This window comes from Saimiri boliviensis, chromosome 2 (assembly GCF_048565385.1).
Source record: "Saimiri boliviensis isolate mSaiBol1 chromosome 2, mSaiBol1.pri, whole genome shotgun sequence".
NCBI classification, from domain to species: Eukaryota; Metazoa; Chordata; class Mammalia; order Primates; family Cebidae; genus Saimiri; species Saimiri boliviensis.
Window position 1 is genome coordinate 228,894,717 of NC_133450.1, and position 26,141 is coordinate 228,920,857.

At 40.8% G+C, this 26,141-nt stretch overlaps 1 protein-coding gene across 9 annotated transcripts in view; it reads left to right on the forward strand.

The window, feature by feature from the left end:
• Window positions 1-26,141, forward strand: part of NTRK2 (neurotrophic receptor tyrosine kinase 2) — a 352,403-nt gene that overhangs the window by 17,672 nt on the left and 308,590 nt on the right. For all 9 annotated transcript variants that reach the window (XM_003941128.4, XM_003941127.4, XM_074395485.1 and 6 more), the window contains 2 exons: window positions 21,206-21,280; window positions 21,395-21,466. In XM_003941128.4, the coding sequence (XP_003941177.1) occupies window positions 21,206-21,280; window positions 21,395-21,466 (147 nt within the window). The remainder of the gene's footprint in view (window positions 1-21,205; window positions 21,281-21,394; window positions 21,467-26,141) is intronic.

Here is a 26,141-nt window from a genome sequence, read left to right on the forward strand (position 1 = left end):
AAGAGAGGGGAGGATGAGGGCATTCTGTAGATGAAGAGAGATGCAGGACACATAAGCTCAACAAGAAAGGAAAATCCAGGGCAAAAGAATCACTCCAGTATCACCTGACCTCCAACAAACAAATAGGTCTAATGAGAAAGATTTGTGCCTTTTCTGTTGGGTAATAGCTAATAATGGATATCCTTGTGGATCAATTGCAGTTTTCCCTTCGACTGCATTTATGGGGCTTCACTTAAAAGGCAATTCTGATGTGAGATTTCAGATGTGATTTATCCATCTTGGAGTATGGATGATAGAGGCTGTTCATTTTTCTCAAAGAATTGCAAACATCAGGAGTATAAAAAGATAATGTGACAGGTCTAGTTTAATGTACCATCTAATACATATACTTTTGCGCTTTTGCTGTCAAATGCATTGGGCTGATCCTATGAATGTTTCATGGGGCTTCTTTTATATTTATAAAAATTAACACTATTAGACATCTGAGAAGTTTTGATAGGTGCTTGCAAAACTCATTAAAAAAACCCAACTGTCCAACGAACTACACTGCCATGTGTGTACCTATGCAACAATCTTGCATGTCCTTCACATGTACCCTAAAACCTAAAATGCAATAAAAATAAAATAAAATTAAAAAACAAAAAAAAACCCAACTGATAGACATATGAGATTAGAAGGCTTTTAAAAATAGAGTGGAGAAATCTATAGGTGAACAGATTATGCCGAATAATCAAAAAAGGTAATTCTTGGCTTGAACCCAGAGGGTGGAGCTTGCAGTGAGCCAAGATTGTGCCATTGCACTCCAACCTGGGCAACAGAGCAAGACTCTGTCTCAGAAAAAAAAGATAATTCTTGCTTAAGATAAATAATATAAATCATATCCATTGATGTTTCATTTATTTATGCTTATATAAGTATATTAATAATATGTATACAAATGAAAATGATTTAGACTCTATGTGTATTTGAAAGTTAAAATTTTAAAAATTAATGAGAATTCTGTATTTGGTGTTTTTTTCCCTTTTTTTTTTTTTTTTTTTTTTTTTGCGGAGACAGGGATTCGTTAGTGCCCAGTCTTGAACTCCTGGGCTCAAGTGATTCACCTGCCTTTGGCTTCCCAAAGTTCTGGGACTACAGGTATAAGCCACTGTGCCCAGTTGTGAAATGAGAATTATGAAACCAACATAAAATGTTTAACTCTGATGAGAAAAGTCTTATTTTTGGAAATGAATCATTGGTCATTGGCTCTCATTGTAAGCCTAGGTGATCCTCTAGGATTTAACTTCTTGGCTGTCTCATTTATTCTTTCAGTGAATTGCTCTTCCACCAATAAAAAGAGTCTCTGGAGCTGAAATTCCTGGGGTCTTGAGGATATTATAGAGCCTTTTACTTACCCAGTCTACCCTAAAGTCCACATGTTTATTACCATTGTTTGATTGCATTTTGTATCTATACAGGTGCAGTTCAGAATGCAATAGATATTCTGTTGGCAAAGTCATCTTTTCCCATGGGTAACTCAAATTGAGGATATCAATTAACTTTTATATATGCTTATATTGATCGATTGACTCATGCATGCATTCGTTTAGTTACTAAAATTACAAATCAGTTTGGAACACATCTTCATACCTGGTACTTTCCTGGGTCTTGGGTGACAAGACTTAGGCCAGCTCCTACCATTTATACCTTTTTTTGTGGGGAGACAAGTCTTGCTCTGTCTCTTAGGCTGGAGTGCAGTGGCACAATCTCAACTCACTGCAACTTTCTCCTCGCTGGTTCAAGCGATTCTCCTGCCTCAGCCTCCAGAGTAGCTGGGACTACAGGCCCATGTGGCCACTCCCAGCTAATTTTTCGTATTTTAGTAGAGTCGGGGTTTCACTGTGTTGTCCAGGCTGGTTTCAAACTCCTGAGCTCAGGTAATCCACCTGCATCAGCCTCCCAAAGTGCTGGGATTACAGGCGTGTACCACCGTACCTGGGCCCATTTATATCTTTTATATGATCTGTTTCAAGGGTACAAATGGAGCTCCCAGTCAGATGGCCCTACCCCTCTTTCTCCCAAAAACTATAAGGGACCTCATGTGCAGGTGTACGAATAGTTTGACCTATAAACTCTGGCAACACCATCACAGACAGTAACCTTGTATCTCCCACATTCCCCCATACTGTCGTGCCTGGTGTATGCATATTCATGGCTTGGTGCACCCTCAGGAAGGTGGATCCAAGGAAAAAGCCCTGCTCAAGCTCTAGGCGTGGACTCAGGGTCTTTGAGTAGGGAAATCTGGTATTTGGATACAGAGACAAGAAGGAAGAGTGATATCAAAGAAGGAAGATCCTGTTGTCTCTGTGGACTCCTTGCCTCATATAGAGGCATTTGCTGAAAGAAAACAGTGAGGAACTCCAAAGGACCTGGGCCCAATGCTCAGGGCTAAGGGTACCATGGACCAGGCTGATTGGCACTCTGCATTGTGGATCTGGCCTCTGCATCATTTTGGTTTTGAGCTGTGATGATGATGCTCTGGATCAGAACAAGCACAGGGTGTATGTCCTGGGAGTGTGTGTGTGTGTGTGTGTGTGTGGTGGTGTGTGTGTGTGTGTGTGTGTGTGTGTGGTGGCGGCCAGGCTTTCTAGATGGTTCCTACACATCAGTGCCCCACTCTTTCTTCAGGGGACTTTAAGTATGGGACTCCATGTTTCCAACAAGGACAGAGCATGCTGGATTCCTCCCAGACAAGTTCTGTGATATTATCATGGACACAGGCAGATCACAAGCAAAGCATAGATCAATGGTAATTGTTAAACATCATTAGCTACCAGCTTTCCCCTTTCTCTCTTCTCCATGTGGATTTTATTATTGTCCCTGAAAGTTCTGGGTCTAAATGTAATGTTTCAAGAGTCAGCTAATTGTGGCTAAATACTGCTGTTTTATACTGGGAACATAGGAGGATCCTGAGATTGTGAAAACTGTGCCTGGAAAGTTCCTTTCCTCACAATGTCTTTTTTTCAGAATGGAAAAATTACCTAATATGTCAGTAGACATGCATAATGGATTGACAGATTAATTTTCCATTTTCTTTGGGAGTTTGTGTAGGGGAGTGATTTCTGTTGTTAGGAAGGATGGCTTGGTAGGTTAAGGGTTCTACTAGGAAGTGTGGTCTGCCACTGCTACTTTGAACTAGTAACTAAAGCTTTCACGTCTCAGTTTTCCCATCTGGAAAAGTGAGCAATAACAGAAAAACAGAAAAGCATTAGTGTGAGGTTAAAATGAGCTGATGCATGTAGAAGGCTTATAACAGTGCCTGAGACACAGTTTGCACTCTGCTGTTAGCTTGTGTGTGTGCATGTGTGGAGCTGTCTTCAAATAGATTTCAGAGGAAACTACTCTGTAAGGTTGGGAGGAATGAAAAGCAAAAGACTCTGTCTTGAGCATGACACTGAACAGGCTCTGAGGCTAAGAGGACAGATGTAAATGGCGCTGGTTCCCTTTTGACAACCCTTGCATGCCCTTTGGCTTGTCTGCATGTTACTCTCATCAAGTAGGACCTGGTGAGCTTAGCTGATTAGGACATTAACCATTTGTGTGCTGGGTGATCACAAGTCAGATTTTGTGACTGTTTTTCAGGTCATTGTTTTTGTTCTGTGACTTTGGTTTCTTCCATGGTCCTGGTCTATTTTATTTATCAGGTTGTTTACTAAAAGTCCTCCTGGTCTCTGGGATTGTCAGTCAGTTTGTGCTTCATTTTCTCTTTTAACTTTCTTTCTCACTCTTTAACAGTGAGACCTTTAAAACATAGACATCTTATCCTTAAAAAAAAAAAAGGAATTGTAGTGAAACACACATGACATAAAGTTTGCATTTTAACCATTTTTAAGTTTATACTTCAGTGAGGCTAAGTACTTCAGTGAGGTTACACATGTTGTGTAACCATCACTACCATCCATTTCCAGAACCCTTTACACCTGGAATAATTGAAACTCTGTACCCTTTCAACAATGACTTCCCATAACCTTAGCTCCCTCTAGTGCCTGGCAACCACCATTCTAGTTTCTCTCTCTATAAATCTGACTGTTCTAGGTACCTCAAAAACGTACATGTTTTCGAACAATAACATAGCCCTTGAATTCAAAGATTTTTTTAAAAATAAGATATTTGTTTAGTACTTTTACAGATATTCATGCTTTCTTTTTGTAAAATAACTTACTTATTTTGGCCTTACACAACCACTATGATTGGAGTCTCTTTCCACTGGCATCTTTACAGTTTAACTCCAAAGAAAGTAATCTCTAGCCTTCTGTAAAAATGACTGAAGGTTAACATGAGAAGCGAAACACTGAAGATAAAAAGGGAAGTGTCCCTCAACTACACTCCGTTTTTCTCACTCCCATAGCCTGTAAATGTTGGCTGAAAAATTGTGCCAATATCAAAACAGACCTTCACAGACAACCTAAAATTTTACCACTGGAATCACTCTCCTTTCTTGACATTATGCCTGATGCTCATTTTTCTCTGTGCCATGCTTGATCTATCCTAAAGCTGGAGCAGAAGTATTAGTTCCAAAAATTCTCTTCATATGGAATGATTTGTCCTGACTGGAGGCCAACAGCTTTCAAAGCTGTATTCTGCTGTGATTCGTGCTGACTTGAATGCTTTTTAGAATTCTTTCAGTCCAGTCGAATCATTGGAGATTCTTCCTCAGGAGTCATAAATGGGAAATTTATTGGCCTGAAATAACAGGGAAAGAGGAAAAAACATTTTTTAAAAAACACGATAATTTGTACGTTAGGTTGAAGTTTCAAGATTTTACTTTTCTTTGAACATTCACTCTGAAATTAAAAAAAAATTATAGGTGAAATTACTTACTAACCCATTTCTTGAACACGGCTAGAATAAGGTAATTCTGTAGTGTCAACATATTGTACATAAAGACCATTTAATCTTTATGGAATGAATGTTAAAAAATATGACAATCAGTATTTTCATCAGTATTTTAATGATAATTATTTTATATGATAAAGTGAATAAGGCAAAAATCAGAGGGAACAAGGAATTTAAAAAGATGAGACCTCCAACTAACCCTAATGGTTGGCATAGCTGCTGTAACTGGGTGCAACATTTGTCCCCAACTTCCTGGCGGTGAAAAGAGAAGCTCATTATTAGGAAGGAGAATGCCTACTAATTCCACAGGAACGCAGCTTTGTCTGGCACTGTATTCCAAAAGGAATTCTTTTGCAGGAACAATAAGTGATGTAATGCACAGCTTTTATGAAAAATCCAGAAGTAGGTTTCATTTTCTTCCTCTTAAGAAAGCCAGTGAAAGTTGGGGGCAGTGACAAGGACATCAGTTCTGCAAGGAGGCTAAAGTGGTCCAGGAATTTAATCTCCTCTCCCGGGGCTGTAATTACGACACTGATACAACTCAGGATGTTACACTCCCATCCTCACATGCCCTTTGCTGAACCAGGCTTTGATAAAAGCTGGACTGCAGATGATTCGAGGTTGTCCCCTTTGACCAGAGCCTGGAAAATTTTAGTCTCTGTTGCTTGTTAAGGCCAGATCTGTTCTCTTTGAAAACCAAACAAGCAGATGGTGGGGGCTGACATCTTTTTGCAAAGACCAAGCAGCTTGGTCTGTGTGCTCGTTCAGGTGGAAGCTTCCCTATCTGAGTATGAAGATGAGCTGCAGAGGTACCAGCAGAGATGCAGGCTTCCTGGGGGAGGCAGCCCTGTGACTGCCCCAGAACTTAGACAAATGCTTGATTGAAATCCCAGAGTTCCACCCCACAGAGCAGCAGTGAAGGTTTTGGCCTAGAAGCTGCTAGGAGCAGGTGTGACCAGACGGCCTCCCCAGCCATAGGAAAAGCTCCCTTAGGCTCCCGTGGTGCCTCCAGCCCTGAGAGAGATGGTTTCCTTGTGAGCCTGCCAGGATGAATTAGCTGGAGAGGGCACCCCAAGTCACTGAATGAGCTGACTTGTGTTTCTGATGGTTTCATATTGACCGATGTTGTAGTACATCTGCCCCAAATAAAAACTGTGGCTTAAACATAAATTTTTAAGCCACTTTTTTCGGACAGTAGTTCAGTGTCATTTTTGTCCCAGAACTCTTCATGGTTTAATCTGGTAAACCAGTGTCATGGTACCTGTTTAGTTATTGTTTTCCTACTGGCTGTTGTGGATTACTGTGACCTATGGAAGATTTGAGAACTAACGTAAAATATATAATGATATTAATTAAATTAGTTGGAAGAAAGAAAGTTCTCAGAAAACAAACAAACAAACAAACACCCCTTGCTTCTCTTGGGAATTGTGTTTACCCCTATACCAACTATCAAATTACCTTGGCTATGTCTGTGCCAGTTTTAGTTCATTTTTAACAACAGAAGAAGTTTCCAAAATTTGCAGAACAGGTAAAAGTAACTTAAAGACAACGTTAATTTTGAATTGTCATTTCTGTGTCATTTTACACACCGTTTCTGTTTGCTACTCTCTTGGTAGCATTTATTTGATAAGGTTCATTTTAGAGATCGCTATGCATGGAATCTCTACACATCTCCTATTCATGTAGGAGATTAGTTGGAGGATTAAAGTCTCATGAGCCAGTATTAAATCAGATGTCATAAAATCTTTCCATGGGCCAGTGCAAGATTGGAGCTTGCTCAGGATGGGATCAGTTGGAAAAGGGGTCAAACGACCAGGAGCAGCACAGCTGATGGGTGCCAGGAAAAGATGCTGGTTCAGTTTCATGGACCTTCTGTTTTCTTAAGACAATATGAACATTCAAAAATTTTTAAATGTGAAAATTTCCAATTTTAAATGTTTGTGACTGATAAAAATTTTCTAAAAAATAAAGCGCCCTTGCTGACCAGCTCCAGATCACATGCTTTTGGCTGTGACCTCTTTTGGTGGAACATCAATTGCTAAGATTTACTCATCATGCTACTTGTAGGCCGAGATCCAGTCTTAAACTTGTATGCAAGGCTACGCTAATAAGTCGAATTAAACTTATGGTTTCCTTACAGAGACCTATATATTTTATGTTTTATGCAGAAAGAAAATCTTAAGTTTTTTTTTTTCTCATGATTTTCTCATCATAAACTGTGGTGGTCCCTGTGGAAATCACCATATTGGTAGAAACAGATAAGAAAAATGTTAAATAAACACTCAGAGAGAAATATAGAGTGTAATTTTTTTCTTTATAATACTTTGAAGGTTTTTTTCTTATAATTTATGTACTGATGAGAACTGAGATATCATCAATTCAAATTTCCTTCTGCACTAGAGGCTGGGTGACATTAAGCTCACCAGCTAGTTAGTAACCAAGCCAGGCCTTGAACTGGGTCTGTTCATTTTAAATAATGATTAGCGTTAATTGAAATTCTCAGATGCATACTGGTTTTCTAGTTTTCTCAACAACCCTAGGAGGCAGTTACTATTGTTACTGCGTTTCGAAGACAAGGAAACTGAGGCATAGGGACTTGCCTCAGGTGATATAGCAAGTAAGAGGTGAAGCTAGTACAGTATGTTTAGCCCTCATCCTGCACTACCAATTATTTTCCAGGCACTCAAATTATTAAATTCCCAGAATATTTGGGTTGTTCTAATAAGTGGCATTGTGTAAGACTCTGAAGACTTCTTGATTATCTCCTATTGTTGCTCTATGTAGACATAATACAGGACATCATCCTAAAAAGTGTCCTTGTTCTTTTTCATTGACTGTTGTGTTTGGGCTATGATTATTTGTAAAGGTCCATTGCACAGAAACTCTAGAACTTATTTATCATTGAAGGTGCTGGATTTACAAGTCCCCAGTCCTAGAGTGTGGTACAGTGGCTATGGGCTAGGCTTCAGAGGCAGGTACATCTGAGTTCAAATCCTGTTTTGGCAACTTTGTGACTTAGGGGAAGTGACCTGGCATGGCGATGTCCCAGTTTCCTCTTCCAAAAAATGGGAACGGTTATGGAACTCTCCTGGTGCCATTGTTTTGTTAGGAGACAGTCTCTGGGTAGCCTTCTGCCTAACAACAGTTAGCACTCCGCAGAGAGGGAGTTACTGGTGCTACTTTAAAGATCGTGGCCAAAAAGAAGCTGAAAACTGAAAATGCCACTGCTGAACAGCATGCAATAGTAGGCTCTTCACATTTAGATTTTGGGCTTGCTCATTTAGCATTCTTTTCATTCATGTCCTCACAGTTGGGGGCCATACTCTCTCAAGAATAGAGCCACAGCTGAGAGTTCAATCTTGGACATCACCTGCACCTGCTCATGGACTGACTTTCAAAACTCTTTCTCAGCATTTTTGCTGAGAAATGGAAACTGCCTAGCTGTTGAAGGGACCAAGAGAAGTTTTTTGTTTGTTAGCTTTAAAGAAAAGGATTATTCTGTTACCTATGAAAGAAACCTTAGAGGGGAATGCTGGGAAGATGGCCGCCTAAGAACAGCTCAGGACTTCAGCTCCCAGTGAAAGTGCAGAGGGTGAGTGGACGCCGCATTTCCAGATGAACTCTTATTGCCCACAGACCAGGAGATACCCAGGCAGAGGGGTCGCCAGCGTCGCAGTCCCAGCCGGTGTGGCTGTTTTGGCCCCCGTGGGGCTGATTCCGCCCGCGCGGCTGCTGTGACCACTCCCGGTTGCTGCGGTTCTCCGTACAAAAGCCACTGGTCTGGGAGCCCTCTTAGCTGGCGAGCAGAGCCCTGAGATGGCAGAATAGCCCATTCATCTGAAATAGCGAGCCAGGCCAGGAGATTCCTAGGCAAAAAATCCGCCAGGAGCCGGCGCTGCAGTTGGAGCCGACTCCGTGAGTCGCAGCACGGGAGATCCCGGCGCCTTTTCAACAAGCGACCGGAACGCGGGGTCGTTCAACTTAAAAGACAAGACTCTGAGTCAGGGAGCCAGGTGATCAGGCTCGGTTGGCCCCACCCCTCCACTCCCAACAACAACGAAAACAAAAACAGTAATTGGAAACCCTCTGGGTTGAGCCCTTCAAACCAAGCACAGCTGAACCGGGACGGTCCGGCTCCGTGGGGGAGGGGCTTCCGCCATTACTGAGACTCTCCACCGCTATGAGGCAGGCTGCCGTTGCCGAGGCAACCCGCCGTTGCCGAGGCAACCTGCCACAACAGAGAGAGTCCACCATAACAGAGGCGGGGCCACCATTGCCGAGACAGTTCTAACTACGCCCATATAAAAAGGACTGCAGGGAAGAGCTCAGGGCAGCTGGGCAGAGCCCACAGCAGCTCAGCAAAGCCCCTGCAGGCAGGCAGAGGCTAGGCCTGCTGCTAGCTGGGCGGGTCCGACCTGAAAGAAAAATCAAAAAAGGCAGTAGTGCAACGGAAACTCATAAAGCTCCAACTCCCTGGGACAGAGACAGACAACAGGTGGATAAACCCACAAAAATGGGAAGAAGCCAACGCAAAAAGGATGAAAACTCCCGAAACCAGAACACCTCTCCTCCTAAAAGGGATCACAACTCCTCACCAGCAAGGGAACCAGACCGGATGGAGAAGGAGGGTGATGAAATGACAGAATCAGACTTCAGAAGGTGGGTAGTAAGAAACTACAATGAGCTAAAAGAACATGTTCTAACCCATCGCAAAGAAAATAGGAACCTTGAAAAAAGATTGGACGAACTGCTGACGAGAATGGACAGCATAGAGAGGAGTATAAGTGAATTGATGGAGCTGAAAAACACAACACGAGAACTTCGTGAAGCATGCACAAGCTTCAACAGCCGAATTGACCAAGCAGAAGAAAGGATATCAGAGGTCGAAGATCAACTCAATGAAATAAAAAGAGAAGGCAAGAACAGAGAAAAAAGCGCAAAAAGGAATGAACAAAATCTTCAAGAAATGTGGGACTATGTGAAAAGACCTAATCTACGTCTGATAGGTGTACCTGATCTACGTCTGATAGGTGTACCTGAATGTGATGAAGAGAATGAATCCAAGCTGGAAAATACTCTTCAGGATATTATCCAGGAAAACTTCCCTAACCTAGCAAGGCAGACCAATATTCAAATCCAGGAAATACAGAGAACACCACAAAGATATTCCTCAAGAAGAGCAACCCCAAGGCACATAATCGTCAGATTCACCAGGGTTGAAATGAAAGAGAAAATGCTAAGGGCAGCCAGAGAGAAAGGTCAGGTTACCCACAAAGGGAAGCCCATTAGACTCACAGCAGATCTCTCAGCAGAAACCCTACAAGCCAGAAGAGACTGGGGGCCAATATTCAACATCCTTAAAGAAAAGAACTTTCAACCCAGAATCTCCTATCCAGCCAAACTAAGCTTCATAAATGAAGGAAAAATAAAATCCTTTGTGAACAAGCAAGCACTCAGAGATTTCATCACCACCAAACCTGCTCTACAAGAACTCCTGAAAGAGGCTCTACACATATAAAGGAACAACCAGTACCAGCCACTCCAAAAACACACCAAATGGTAAAAAAGCATCAACACAATCAAGAATCTGCATCAACTAACCAACAAAACAGCCAGGTAGCATCAAAATGACAGCATCAAAATCACACATAACAATACTATCCCTAAATGTAAATGGACTAAATGCCCCAATCAAAAGACAGACTGGCAAATTGGATAAAAAGCCAAAACCCATCAGTGTGCTGTATCCAGGAAACCCATCTTACATGCAAGGATACACAAAGGCTCCAAATAAAGGGATGGAGGAAGATCTACCAAGCAAATGGAGAGCAAAAAAAGGCAGGAGTTGCAATTCTCATCTCTGATAAAATAGACTTTAAAGCAACAAAGATCAAAAGAGACAAAGAAGGACATTACATAATGGTAAAAGGATCACTGCAACAAGAAGAGCTAACGATCCTAAATATATACGCACCCAATACAGGAGCACCCAGATACATAAGGCAAGTTCTTAATGACTTACAAAGAGACTTAGACTCCCACACAATAATAGTGGGAGACTTTAATACCCCATTGTCAATATTAGACAGATCAACCAGACAGAAAATCAACAAGGATATCCAGGACCTGAATACAGACCTGGAACAAGCAAACCTAATAGACATTTACAGAACTCTCCACCCCAAATCCACAGAATATACATTCTTCTCAGCACCACATCATACCTACTCTAAAATTGACCACATAATTGGCAATAAATCACTCCTCAGCAAATGCAAAAGAACAGAAATAATAACAAACAGTCTCTCAGACCACAGTGCAATCGAGTTAGAACTCAGAATGCAGAAACTAACTCAGAACCGCACAGCTTCATGGAAACTGAACAACTTGCTCTTGAATGTTGACTGCATAAATAATGAAATGAAGGCAGAAATAAAGATGTTCTTCGAAACCAATGAGAACGAAGACACAACATACCAGAATCTCTGGGACACATTTAAAGCAGTCTCTAGAGGAAAATATATAGCAATGAGTGCCCACATGAGAAGAAAGGAGAGATCTAAAATTGACACGCTATCATCAAAATTGAAAGAGCTAGAGGAGCAAGATCAAAAAAACTCAAAACCTAGCAGAAGACAGGAAATAACTAAGATCAGAGCAGAACTGAAGGAAATAGAGACACAAAAAACTCTTCAAAAAATCAATAAATCCAGGAGCTGGTTTTTTGAAAAGATCAACAAAATAGACAGACCACTAGCCAGATTAATAAAAAAGAAAAGGGAGAATAACCAAATTGATGCAATAAAAAACGATAAAGGTGATATCACCACAGATTCCACAGAAATCCAAACCATCATCAGAGACTATTACAAACAACTCTATGCACATAAACTAGTAAACCTGGAAGAAATGGATAAATTTCTGGACACCTGCAACCTCCCAAGCCTAAACCTGGAAGAAGCCGAAACCCTGAATAGACCAATAACATGGTCTGAAGTCGAGGCAGCAATAAAGAGCCTACCACCCAAAAAAAGCCCAGGTCCAGATGGGTTCACAGCTGAATTCTACCAGACATACAAGGAGGAGCTGATACCATTCCTTCTGAAACTATTCCAGACAATCCAAAAAGAGGGAATCCTTCCCAAATCATTTTACGAGACAAACATCATCCTGATACCAAAACCCGGCAGAGACTCAACAAGAAAAGAAAATTTCAGGCCAATATCCATGATGAACATAGATGCAAAAATCTTCAATAAAATACTGGCAAACCGATTGCAACAGCATATCAAAAAGCTCATCCACCATGATCAAGTAGGATTCATTCCGGGGATGCAAGGCTGGTTCAACATACGCAAGTCCATAAACGTAATTCACCACATAAACAGAACCAAAGACAAAAACCACATGATTATCTCGATTGATGCAGAGAAGGCTTTTGACAAAATTCAACAACCCTTTATGCTAAAAACCCTCAATAAACTAGGTATTGACGGAACGTATCTCAAAACAATAAAAGCTATTTACGACAAACCAACAGCCAATATCATACTGAATGGGCAAAAACTGGAGCATTCCCTTTGAAATCCGGCACTAGACAAGGATGCCCTCTCTCACCACTCCTATTCAATATAGTACTGGAAGTTCTAGCCAGAGCAATCAGGCAAGAAAAAGAAATAAAGGGTATCCAAATTGGAAAGGAGGAAATCAAATTGTCTCTATTTGCAGATGACATGATTGTATATCTGGAAGACCCCATCATCTCAGCCCAAAATCTCCTGAAACTGATAAACAACTTTTGTATCTCAGGATACAAAATCAACGTGCAAAAATCACAAGCATTCCTATACACCAGTAATAGACTTCAAGAGAGCCAAATCAAGAACGAACTGCCATTCACAATTGCTACAAAGAGAATAAAGTACCTAGGAATACAACTAACAAGGAACGTAAAGGACCTCTTCAAGGAGAACTACAAGCCACTGCTCAACGAAATAAGAGAGGATACAAACAGATGGAGAAACATTCCATGTTCATGGTTAGGAAGAATCAACATCGTGAAAATGGCCATACTGCCCAAAGTAATTTACAGATTCAACGCTATTCCCATCAAGCTACCAATGACCTTCTTCACAGAACTGGAAAAAAACACCTTAAACTTCATATGGAACCAAAAGAGAACCCGCATAGCCAAGTCAATTCTAAGCAAAAAGAACAAAGCAGGAGGCATCACACTACCGGACTTCAAACTATACTACAAGGCTACAGTAATCAAAACAGCATGGTACTGGTACCAAAACAGAGATATAGACCAATGGAACAGAACAGAGGCCTCAGAGGAAATACAACATACCCACAACCATCTGATCTTCGACAAACCTGACAAAAACAAGCAATGGGGAAAGGACTCCCTGTTTAATAAATGGTGTTGGGAAAACTGGCTAGCCATGTGCAGAAAGCAGAAACTGGACCCCTTCCTGACACCTTACACCAAAATTAACTCCAGATGGATTAAAGACTTAAACATCAGACCTAATACCATAAAAACCTTAGAAGAAAATCTAGGCAAAACCATTCAGGACATAGGTGTAGGCAAGGACTTCATGACCAAAACGCCAAAAGCAATGGCAACAAAAGCCAAAATAGACAAATGGGACCTAATCAAACTCCACAGCTTCTGCACGGCAAAAGAAACAGTCAGTAGAGTGAATCGGCAACCAACAGAATGGGAAAAAATTTTTGCAGTCTACCCATCTGACAAGGGGCTGATATCCAGAATTTACAAAGAACTAAAGCAGATCTACAAGAAAAAAACAAACAAGCCCATTCAAAAATGGGCGAAGGATATGAACAGATACTTTACAAAAGAAGACATACAGGAGGCCAACAAACATATGAAAAAATGCTCATCATCACTGGTCATCAGAGAAATGCAAATCAAAACCACATTGAGATACCATCTCACACCAGTTAGAATGGCGATCATTAAAAAATCGGGAAACAACAGATGCTGGAGAGGATGTGGAGAAATAGGAACACTTTTACACTGTTGGTGGGAATGTAAATTAATTCAACCATTGTGGAAGACAGTGTGGCGATTCCTCAAGGACCTAAAAATAGAAATCCCATTTGACCCAGCAATCCCATTACTGGGTATATATCCAAAGGATTATAAATCATTCTACTACCAGGACACGTGCACACGAATGTTCATTGCAGCACTGTTTACAATAGCAAAGACCTGGAACCAACCCAAATGCCCAACGATGATAGACTGGATAGGGAAAATGTGGTACATATACACCATGGAATATTATGCAGCCATCAAAAACGATGAGTTCACGTCCTTTATAGGGACATGGATGAACCTGGAAACCATCATTCTCAGCAAACTGACACAAGAGCAGAAAATCAAACACCGTATATTCTCGCTCATAGGCGGGTGTTGAACAATGAGAACACATGGACACAGGGAGGGGAGCACTACACACTGGGGTCCGTTGGGGGGAAATGGGGGAGGGACAGGGGGGTGGGGAGGTGGGAAGAGAGCATGGGGAGAAATGACAGATACAGGTGAGGGGACGGAAGGCAGCAAAGCACACTGCCATGTGTGTACCTATGCAACAATCTTGCATGTTCATCACATGTACCCCAAAACCTAAAATGCAATAAAAAAAAAGTAAAAAAAAAAAAAAAGAAAGAAAGAAACCTTAGAGCAGAAATAATTCTATCAGAGTTGAAATGCCACGACTGTAAGCCTGGACACTTGAGTTCTATCTTCTTTCATCAAATCTAACCTATCAAACAATCATCTCCCTATCATCTATCTATCTAGAGATGATAGATAGATTTGATTTGATAAAAATCTATCTATCTATGTATCTATATATTGATCTATCTATAGGAAGGGAGGTTGAGGTAGCAGGAAGCAAGTCCATTGTGAAGAGTCACCACCTGAAATATTCACAGCTGCTTCCATTTCATTTTGATGTGTTGCCAAAGTACAGTTCAGGTAATAGAGTCTAAAGTGGAATATTTCTTTTGAGTAATACCACTGTTAAGCTAATATACATACAGAAAAGATGTACTAGATACTACTCCTTGTTACTTGAAGAGATTACCTAGAGGAATTATTTGATAACTTGTTAACGCAAATGTAAAATCTTTTAAAATGTGATGAGGACCCTTTTCAGGAACCTGTAATTCAAAAATGTTTCTGTGAATTTTCTTTAAAATTACCTCTTTTCTCTTATTTTCCAAAAAGCCAGCTATAAGCTTTTCGGTAAGCCAAAGAAGAGGAAATTCTTTACCCTCAGGAAAATGTCCACTGTCTCCCCTTAGAGCATCATCTCCTTCAAGATCCAGAATCACTGGATCTGAAGAGTCTTGGAAGCCATTTCTAGTCTTACATTCCTGACACATAGGGGTTCTGAGGCAAACAAATGCTTACCTGCTGAGGGAAATTATTATTATTATTATTTTATACAAGATCTTGCTCTGTCATGCAGGCTGGAGTACAGTGGCGCTGCCATGGCTCACTGTAGCCTTGACCTCATGGGCTCAAGTGATCCTCCCACCTCAGTCCCACAAGCAGCTGGGACCACAGGCACCTTCCACCATGCCCAGTTAATTTTTAAATTTTGTGTGGACAGGGTCTTACTATGTTGCCAAGGCTGATCTCGAACTCCCGGGCTCAAGCAATTCTCCTATCTCAGTCTGTCAAAGTGCTAGGATGACAGATGTGAGCCACTGTGGCCAACTGGTTTTTAATCATTTAAAAATAAGTAAATAAGTAGTTGGTCTGAATATGTTGTATTCTGGTAATCTGAATTAGCTTTTAGATTGGGCAAATTTTGGTTTCAAAATCAGCTTTCCACCCCGCTCTGTTATTGTCTTTCCTTTGTTTTCTTGTTTTCTGCATGAGAAGTGAAGCTATGTCCTATGATGGTAATAAATGCCAGGTGGAGGCTCAGTGCACCTTTTTGAGTGCCCTAAGTCAGCAGCCATTCCTTGAACATCAGCTCTGTGTTAGGAAACAGAGATCAGTGAGATGAGTGAGAACCTTACATTTGAGGAGCTAGCAATTCAGTTATGGAGTCAGATAGATTAATAGAAGAATAAAATTGAGAATACAAAGAGTACCTCTCATTGCTCTATTCTTAATTGCAAACTTACAAGTGCAATGAATGCTAAAAATGCTTGCCAACTGATGGAATACAAATATTCTGATTGGAAAAAAGCATTTTTGGTGTTGCCTACCAATCACTCAAGCAGTCTTGGAGAGCCCTGGGATAGATTTAGATGTGTACGTTGAGAAGACCGAAGCATATGAGATCCAATCTTTAGGGCAGTAGTTAATGGCCTTGATATGTAGTAAATGTGCAAAAAACAACAGCAAAAACAGCCCTTATGATATGAGATCCTAGCAAGAGTCCTGGATATGGACTTGATAAGGGAGGAAGGCACATTCTGGGCAGAACAGGATGGTTGAAGGCCATCAGTGATTCCTGGTAGATTACTAATAAAGTGTGAGGGCCAGGGACCCTGGAAGGCTGAGGAAGTGAGAGAAGTTCCTAAGGAGTACCAAATTTACCAACAACAACAAAAATCTGAATCCACCACGTCTCTTGGTCACTATTTAAGGGCCACTGACTTGTCTAACAGAGCATGAAGGCGATGTCTGTCTGGGGGTGGAGGGAAGCTCAATTTTCTGAGAAGCCCAAAGCTCCATCGACCTCATGAGAGATTCCTGTAAGGCATGTGCGGGGACATGGGCTCTGGGGGTGGAGGGGCTGTGCCTGGAAGCCCCTGGGCCTAAGCTTTCTAGAGCAATGGGCCTAGGTTGGAGGAGATTGAGGTTGACGTGGAGAGAAAGCTTCTGGTTGGGGTGTGTGCCACAATTCTGGACCTTCCCACTGCTCCCTTGGGGGAATGGCACCCTTTTTGGAGACGTGTTTTATTAAGCAGAGCTTAACTCAGTGAAGAGCCCACAGTGTCACTGCACTTTAACAGGGGCAGTGGAGAGTGGTTTTCTGGGGGAGAGCCTGCAGCTTGCCTGTTGGTGGCCCTGACCTGGCTCTTCCTCTCTCCTTCCTAACCCTCCTAACCCTGTGCCTTTGAGATCAGTCACCCTGAGGCTGAGAGCAGAAGAGGCCCAGGGTTATGGAGATCCTCCTGGAGGCAGGTGGAAGTCACCAGGAGAGGGCAGCGCAGCATGCACCTTGGTCTTCTGTTTCTGCCCAGAGGCTGTGGGGCAGGGAAAGAAAGCTGTTAGCTGTTTGCTGTTTGGGTGGTCCAGGGAACCAAGAACTTGAGCTCAGGTGTGTTTGTCCACTGAGTCTCTGAGAAGCCCTGGGCTCTGGCTTTCCTACAGTTATTTCCTTTGTATGGTTGTTGCAGTCTCTGTCTCTCTTTCCCTCTCTCCCTCCCATCCTTTCTTGCTCTCTTTTTCTTTTCATCATAAATTTTAAAAAGTCAAAAAAGTATAATAATATAACTTTATATAATTACTCTCAGGAATTATAGTTTCATATTTTTATCTTTTTGTTGCAAGTCATTTTTCATATAATAAAATAGTTTAGCAGTTTAATAACGTAAATGGTATAAAGAGTTTAAGTGTGTGTGTGTGTGTGTGTGTGTGTGTGTGTGTGTGTGTGTGTTTAACCCCAGACCCATTCTCCTTTCCCAAGGCAAACTTCCTTGGAATCATCTTTCTATACTTTGCATATATACTTGACTGTGAATACTATGTGGTATTATTTTTTGTGTATTTTTAAAAGTTCACATAGATTGTTTTGTATTACATGTGCATATCAGTATACAATTTTGCTTATCTTCTTTCTCATTTAGTATGGCAGTGTCCTGCTCAAATAGGTAGATCTGATTTAATCTAATATACACATTTATATTTAACACACCTTATTTTAAACAATTTCTATTTCTTTATGGATGGACACGGGTTGTTCCAGCTTTTGACTCTATGACAACAAATATTGTAATATTCTACTGATCATATTCCAATGACTATTCTTGAATCTGTGTATGAGAATTTCTCTTGGGTGAATACCTGGAATGGAATTGCTGGGTCACAAAGGGTGCTCCTTTATAATTTTCCAAGATACAGGCCAAGTGCTTTTTAAAGTTGTTATAACAATTTACACTTCCTCCAAAAATGTCAGAGAAATGTCCTCACATACATGGAAATGTTTTACATTGTCAGATTTTAAACATTTTGTCAATCTAGTGAGAGAGGAATACTATGTCATTGTTATTTCAATTTGCATTTCACATTTCTTAGGAGATGAACAAATTTTCATGTTTCTTGATCACTGAAATTTCCCCTCTGTGAATTCCCTGCTCTATTCACCTTACCGGCTTAGTTTTTAACCCCCTGATTTGATTCTTCGTTTAGTGGTGGCTAAGGAGAGTTTCTTAGGGGATAGATTTCCTGAGCAATTTGTAGCGAGCATCTATATCGTGGACATAACTACACGTAGTAGCTTCTGAGGGGAATTCTTGGGATCTACTACTGGAGGAGCCCTTGCTGAACTTCTAATTCAGCTCTTCTGTTGGTCTTTCCATCTTGACAAGAAGAAAAATTTATTTGTTTTTCCAGGGCATTCTTGCCCCCACAGTAGAAGAGTATTCTCTAGTGACTGTTTTTCATCACTTCTTTTCATGGTGCTTTTGATGGTTTTCAACAAAATCTCCTGTCTGCTCTTAGATTTCAGAATAATGGTGCTTTGCTTAATTGGCTCATTTTCATCTCATGAATACTGTGAGCTTACCATTGACCAAATTTATCCTCATCTCCTTCTTTCTTGGGCGCTGGTGACTAGAAAGCATGGAATTAAGCTTATGTGTGTGCGTTTTTTCCCTAACAAGTATATTCACTTCTAAACTGAATTCCTGGCTCTGTTGATATCTCTTTATTTTTTATTTTTATTTTTAAATTAAATTATCTTTTTCCATTTTTTTGTAGCCCACATTGCTTTGTGCAATCTATTGGCATCTCTACCCTTGCCTTTCTCTCCTCCATGCCTTCCATTTTTATTTGCTGGTTCATTGTAGTCTATTGAATAAAACTGGGGAGTGTATGAATTAAATGTCTGATGAAAAATGAAAACAAAGGCCATAAGTAACAAAAAGTTAAAGATGAGTGCTTTGTGCAGATCACAATGGAATCCCCACTGAGTTCTGGGTTCTTCTTGTGAGCATGGAGGATACAAGGATGATCCAGGCAGAGAGTGAGGAAGAACTCTCTGTGACTTCAGAGCAGTGACAGACCCCACGCTCACACAGCTGGAAGGAGTGGACAGGCTTGTCTGGAAGTCTGGATTGTGACTCCAAAGGAAAACTTGCCCACATTATCAGTCCTTTTTTCTGTCAGTTGCATGAGAAAAAGTATTAACACTCAGGACTCTTTGGAATGCAGTTCTTATTGTGAGATCATTTAGAAGCCTGAGGTCACTGTGGTCTCTGTTGAAAATGTTGCTGAAAAATCTTGCAAAAATGTATTTAAAGTATGATAACTCTGAAACATTTGATGTTAAAAATTGAGCATTCCTTTCAAGTCTTAAAATGTTTCCTTCTTCTGTGTGTGGTGGGAAGAGAGAAGGGAATGAAGGCTTCCTGCACATCTATTAAGTGTGCCAGGCCTGGGTATCAGGGACAGCAAAGATTTTTTGAGAAGTCGCCCTTCTATCTTGGAGGCTGTTTTTTTATGTAACAGGGATAATGTTTGTGTGGATGCTTTTAAAATTATTTCTCTTTGGTTTAATTTTGTCTTCTCAGAGAATCTACTTATTTTTATTTTTAAAATTTATTTTCTAAAAAGAGGTGCCCAAACCCTTACTATACATCTTGTCTTTGTTTTCTTTCACACAGTGGGGGACATATAGATGCTGTATGTTCCTCTCCATCATTTAATAGTTTTTTCATTTTAACTCACGTTGTTAGCAGCAGGGCTACATATTTGTTTTCAGTGTCTTAATTGGAATATGTTATATATCTTAACTTTTTTCCAAAAAGAAAAGGGAGAATTCATCCTGGCATAATTTCTTTTAGTGCCTTTGTAACTCCAAGTGTGGTTCATCTGTTTCTCCATCTGTCCATCTATCCATATGTCCATCCTTTGAGTACCTACCTTGTACTGGGTACTGAGCTAGGTGCTGTGATGCATAGTAAGAGTTATAAACAGATCTATCTCAAAGACATTGTTATCTAAGAAAACTGAATAGATAAGTACTTAACTATAGTACAAGGTAGAGCATAGGAAATTCCATGATAGTGGTTTTAATAGCTATTTGCTTGTATCACTAGGGACTTTATTGATAGCAAATGACAGAAATTAAGATCAACTTAGGTTAGTGACATCTAGCCTTAGTGACAGTTGTATCTAAAGGCTCAAGTGGTATTTTTAGAGTTCTGTCTCTTTAGCTCTTTCTGTGGACTGACTTTATTCTTGGACAGTCTATTTCCTTTAGCAGAAAATTTCCCCATGGAAGCCCCAGGCCTGTGCTGTCCTTCAGCTATGATCCCAGAGAAAGACAGAGACTGTCTCTCCCAGCATTCATTTATTGAATCCCAGAGAAGATTCCTCTTGGTGTAATTGAGGTCATGTGCACATCACTAAGTCCACCAATGTGGCCAGAAGGATGGAGTTTTCTCTCTGTTCACCTCTATATTAGAGGGCTTACGGGGTGGGGGAGGGGAGGAGGGCTCCCATGGAGAATGCACTAAGGCCATATGGGGTTTGTAAAATATGGTTCATCAAAGGAAAGATCGATATTGTTACTGACAAAGGCATAAGGAGGAAATGCTGGGCCAGGAAAAGAGAGAGAAAGGAGGAAAGGGAAGGGGGAATGCACTTTAGTATTTTTAGGAGGTAGAGGAGGGAGTGACCGTCTCTTTTGAAATGTGAGGAAATATCTGACTTCTCTTGTGCAATGATTACAGGAGCATCTCTGTGGTTCTCACTGTAAGAGTGGAAACACCTTTGAGAGGAGTGGATACATTTCCATGGTATTTTCACCTATGTACATTGGTGATATCCTGAAAGGAAAGGAAAAGTGAAATTATTGGGTGAAAGAGTAGTAACACATGAGGAGAAATGAAACCCAGTGAATGGGTTACTGATCGCGAAACCTGGTCAGTCATGGTTTCTTCTCAGTCATGCTCAGTTTTGCTCTCCTTGCCATATTTTTTAAAATGGCAAGGCTCAGATGAGTGTGGAGGGAGCACCTTGGACACCTGTGTGAGGTGGGTGGGAGTTCTTCTTGGTCCTCCCTGTATCCTGAGTCACTGCAATTCACTGTCTGCTTTGTTGCAGTTTCATCGCAAATCAGAAAAGGTTAGAAATCATCAATGAAGATGACGTTGAAGCTTACGTGGGACTGAGAAATCTGTGAGTACTCGGGACCAGTGCACGTTATCCCAGAGATTTTTCTTCTTCTCTACTCTGGCCAGGCAGGCATTCACTGGTTAGTTCTAATATGCATGAAATGATGTGTTTTCACAGGACAATTGTGGACTCTGGATTAAAATTTGTAGCTCATAAAGCTTTTCTGAAAAACAGCAACCTGCAGCACATGTAAGTAGAGATTGATTCTTTTGCTTCCCAGGACCCAATTTGTTCAATATTTTCCCCCTCTGTTTATTTTCCTTCTTTTTCAATTGGAAACCTCCCTTTTTAAAGTTAGTATAGCTGCGATAATAGCTTAGAAACATTAGCTCTGATTTTGTTTGATTTTTGAATAGCTTCAGAGGGGTACTTAGAACAGGCTGTTTATTCCCTTTCATGAATTTCTGGGCCAGTTCCATCTTGGACAGAGCAATAGGGCTAGCAGCAAGGAGTCTGATGTGAAAACTGTGTCCTTGCACAGAGTTCTTGGTTTTCTTCCTTGGAATCATGACATACTCCCTGGAAGACATCAAACTAATGGAATTGAAAGAAGCTGACTTGGCCTTTGTAGGGAAATAAAAATTACTGGTGCTTCCCCCCCACTAAATAGGATTCTCTTTTGAACCTTCATTTTCCCGAAGTCGTCTGTCATGGATTAATAAAGGCAGAGAAAAATCAATCATGGGACACGCCAAAGGTACAGAAAATTATTAACAGTGGGAAATGTTTCCCCAAAGTCTCATTGATTTTGTCCACTGAAGTCAAATGGAAATATGGAAAATGGGAACTGTTAGTTTGTTTGTTGCTAAATTCTCTAGATGATGGCATTTAAGTCTGTAAGGTATGGTTTTCCTGAGAGTTGTCTTCATTAAACTAAAGATCACCTAAGTGCAGAATATTTATGCACCACTGAGCTCAGATTTGTGCTCCCATACCGAGTTTTTAGTGGAGAAGGTTGTTGCCTGCATTCATTGATTCTATTTTGCTGTGCCAAATTCTCTTTAAAATGATACCTTACACGTCATAGTCTACCTGTGGGAGCCTCACCTGGATTATTCACATGATCTTCTTCTGACAGTTGGTAGGGAAGATTTTTTTTTTTTCACATTTCATAGATAAAATAAGAGTGAGGAAGTTCTAGGACTTGCTCAGATTCACAGGTTGTAAGTGGCAGAGTTATGTCTCCATGGCCAACCCTTCTACATGTTCTTACAATAAGAGTACAGGAAATAAAACTGTGTCATCTATATCATTAGAGAATCAGATTTTCTTATAAGGTTTGTCCTCTTTTTTTTTTTTTTTTTTTTTTTTTTTTTTTTTTTTTTTTTTTTTTTTTTTGAGAAGAACAGTTTCTTAACTGATTTCCATGCCAGTTACAAAGGAAACCATTCTTGGCCAGCGCAATGGCTCACACCTGTGATCCCAGCACTTGGGGAGGCCAAGGCAGGTGGATCATGAGGTCAGGAGTTTGAGATCAGCCTGACCAACATAAAGAAACCCCATCTCTACTAAAAATACAAAATTAGCCAGGCATGGTGGCATATGCCTGTAATCCCAGCTACTTGGGAGGCTAAGGAAGGAGAATCTCTTGAACCCAAGAGGCAGAGGTTGCAGTGAGCCAAGATTGTGCCATTGCACTCCAGCCTGGGCAACAAGAATAAAAATTCCTCTCAAAAAAAAAAAAAAAAGAAAAGAAAGAAAGAAAAGGAAAGAACTATTCTCTTAGAAGTGGATTGCCTGGACACTCTATTGAAATTTGTTGATATTATGGAAAATAAGAATTTCATAAAGCTAATATCACAGCTTCATATTTTATAGGTGGCATTAATGATGAAGTCACTTTAAAAATAAAGTCTGTAAATTAAGACATAAAACATTCTGAAAAAATGTGATAAAACTCCAGGGAACTTTATTAACACATTTCAATTAAATGCTTTTTGGAATCATCTCTGCAGTCTGCACAAATCTTTGCCTGCACAAATGTGATGGCTGCGTAGGCCTTGGTAGCATAAACAAGAGAGAAGCTGGATAGAAGAAAAAGGTGAAATGCTCTAATGCAGTCACTTAGATGTAATTAATGACCTCAGTGGTTAAGTTCTGGTATTTTCATTACAGTTGACCTTAGACCCAAATTACTCAACAACTGCATTTTACTGGCTCTTTTATCACATCACTGCTCCTAGTGTTGTGATTCGGACAGTGGGTTCTAACTAATTATAGTTTCATTAACTTATTACTTCACTTTACTTTGTATATTTTCCTTGTTGCATACTGTTTCTGTGAATATGAAAGCCACCTTGTAATTTTTTTTATGTTGATATATGACAAGATAATTTTAGAGGTATTCTTTGTGCAGTACACAGCTTATATAAAGCCAAATATCTATCCCTGTAAGAGAAGAATTATTTAAAAATGAGAAGCTAAAGGGACATACATATCTTACACAGTTTTCTTAAGAAATAATAGTTGAGATGTCGATTATTGATCAAATTACAAAAATGCTACTGATATTAGTAGCCTTTAGTGTATAATAAGACAGGGAGAAATAGGCAAGTATCAGGCAATTATGAAGAGGTCATCAGATGGAAGTAAGCTTCGTATATTCACATTCTCGGCCGGCGCAGTGACAAATAATAGGGTCTTAATCAGCAAAATATGAAATTAAATTAAGTAGTTTGCTTTTGAGAACAGTAGGGAGGAAGGAAGGAATTAAGTCAGGTGCCTGCCTTTCCGGATCTTAGACCTAACCTCTGCTTATGATGGAGGACTCTGGGGACCAGCTTGGTTGGTGGTCCCCTGATTTTCCACATGCAAATTGCACTCTTAACTCAAATATCAACACAGTGGGGTGCAAGGGAACTGATAACAAAATATGCATTAAAAGCTGTTTCTCTCTATCCCTTGGATATATTGATGATCTTTCTGAGTTTCCCCAGCAATATAAAAATGCATACAAGATCAGTCTATTTCACTAACAGGAAAATTCAAATGGGATCCTCTCTCTCACTTTCACCCTACCCTGTCCGTTTTAGCATCAGGTGGGGACTACTCAGAGCCCCAGAGACTAGTCACTGAGTTATTTCTTGATGCCTTTAATTCCTGCCCAGCCCCTAAGAGCCCAGGGACTGTGAGAAAAGCTGGTATTTGTGTTTTCCAGGGACTTTGCAGAGGTGCTAATTAGCTCCCTTGCAAAGCTCTATAATCAAACAGTAAGAGGATTGTTGATTTTTTTCTCCCTCCCCTCTTCCTCCTTTTTGGCTTTTGGCCCTAATAATAAGTATGGCTCATAAGACTCATCTTGTTCTTTGGCCCATAACCCCGCTCTTTGCAGCCCCACAGAGGCAGCAGCTCCACAGGGAGGCATTTTACCAGCAGAGAGGGAGAACCTTCACCCTGAGCTTCCTCTTTCTTCGCTGCCTCTCTCCACCTTTTTCCTGAGGAGGAAAGCAGGTTTTTGGTTTTTAGTTTCTTTGTTTTAGAAAGATTGGGACTTCTGATGAAGATGAAAACATTTGCGCCTTAGAGACTGTGGTAAAGATAGGTAGACTGACTTCAATGCGTTGTACACCGATGAAACCCATTTTCTTTTCTTTTCTTTTCTTTTTTTTTTTTTTTTTTTTTGAGGAGGAGTTTCGCTCTTGTTACCCAGGCTGGAGTGCAATGGCGCGATCTCGGCTCACTGCAACCTCTGCCTCCTGGGTTCAGGCAATTCTCCTGCCTCAGCCTCCTGAGTAGCTGGGATTACAGGCACGTGCCACCATGCCCAGCTAATTTTGTGTATTTTTAGTAGAGACGGGGTTTCACCATGTTGACCAGGATGGTCTCGATCTCTTGACCTTGTGATCCACCTGCCTCGGCCTCCCAAAGTGCTGGGATTACAGGCTTGAGCCACTGTGCCTGGCCTTTTTTTTCGTTTGTTTTGAAAAGGAGTCTCACTATTGTCTCCCTGGTTGGAATGCAATGGGGCCATCTTGGCTCACTGCAACCTCCGCCTCCTGGGTTCCAGCAATTCTCCTGCTTCAGCCTCTTAAGTAGCTGAAATTACAGGTTACAACTGCCACTATGCCTGGCTAATTTTTGTATTTTTAGTAGAGATGGGGTTTCATCATGTTGGCCAGTTGGTCTTAAACTCCCGACCTCAGGTGATCCACCAGCCTTGGCCTCCCAAAATGCTGGGATTACAGGCATGAGCCACCTCACCCGGCCAAAATCCATTCTTAATTTATGTTCCAAAAGAAGAGGCTTATGTGGGAATATTTTACAACTTCCTGGTGGATTATTTTTTTCACGTGGGTAGCACTTTATACTCAGTGTGAAGAGAGAAGATGTACGTGTAGAAAGGAGGGTATCCTTGTGTAGGTAGGGGTTTGAATGAGTGGAGATCTCAGTATAGAATTAAACTGGGAGTGGACACACACATTCTTGAATGATGAGACACCAGAGTGGTAGGTTCTTTCTTTATCAACTGGCTAGCCTTAGTTCATGCTTTAGCTCCTGGGTTGTAACCCCAGGACTGTGTGACTGATCAGACACACCAGGATAATTCAGTGATGACTTCCTTGGGCTGACAGCAAAGAGTAGCCTCAGGTAAGGGGCTGGGATCACTGTCACCCTCAGGTCTCATGTTTTAACTAACTCTCAGTCCAACACTTGCTTTCTTGAGCAGGAAACACATGCTGAAAGGCTCATTGGCTTCCTTCGGTTTGTAGAGGTCCTGGTTGTTTTTAGAAAGTTGATGTTTATTTTACATTCATTTTATTTACTAAACACGTCTTGAGGCCCAAGCATTGGACACTCTTTAAGTAAATTTAAACACAAAACAAATTTGCAGAGTGAGTCAGCTGCCAGGATTACGGCTCTGAAT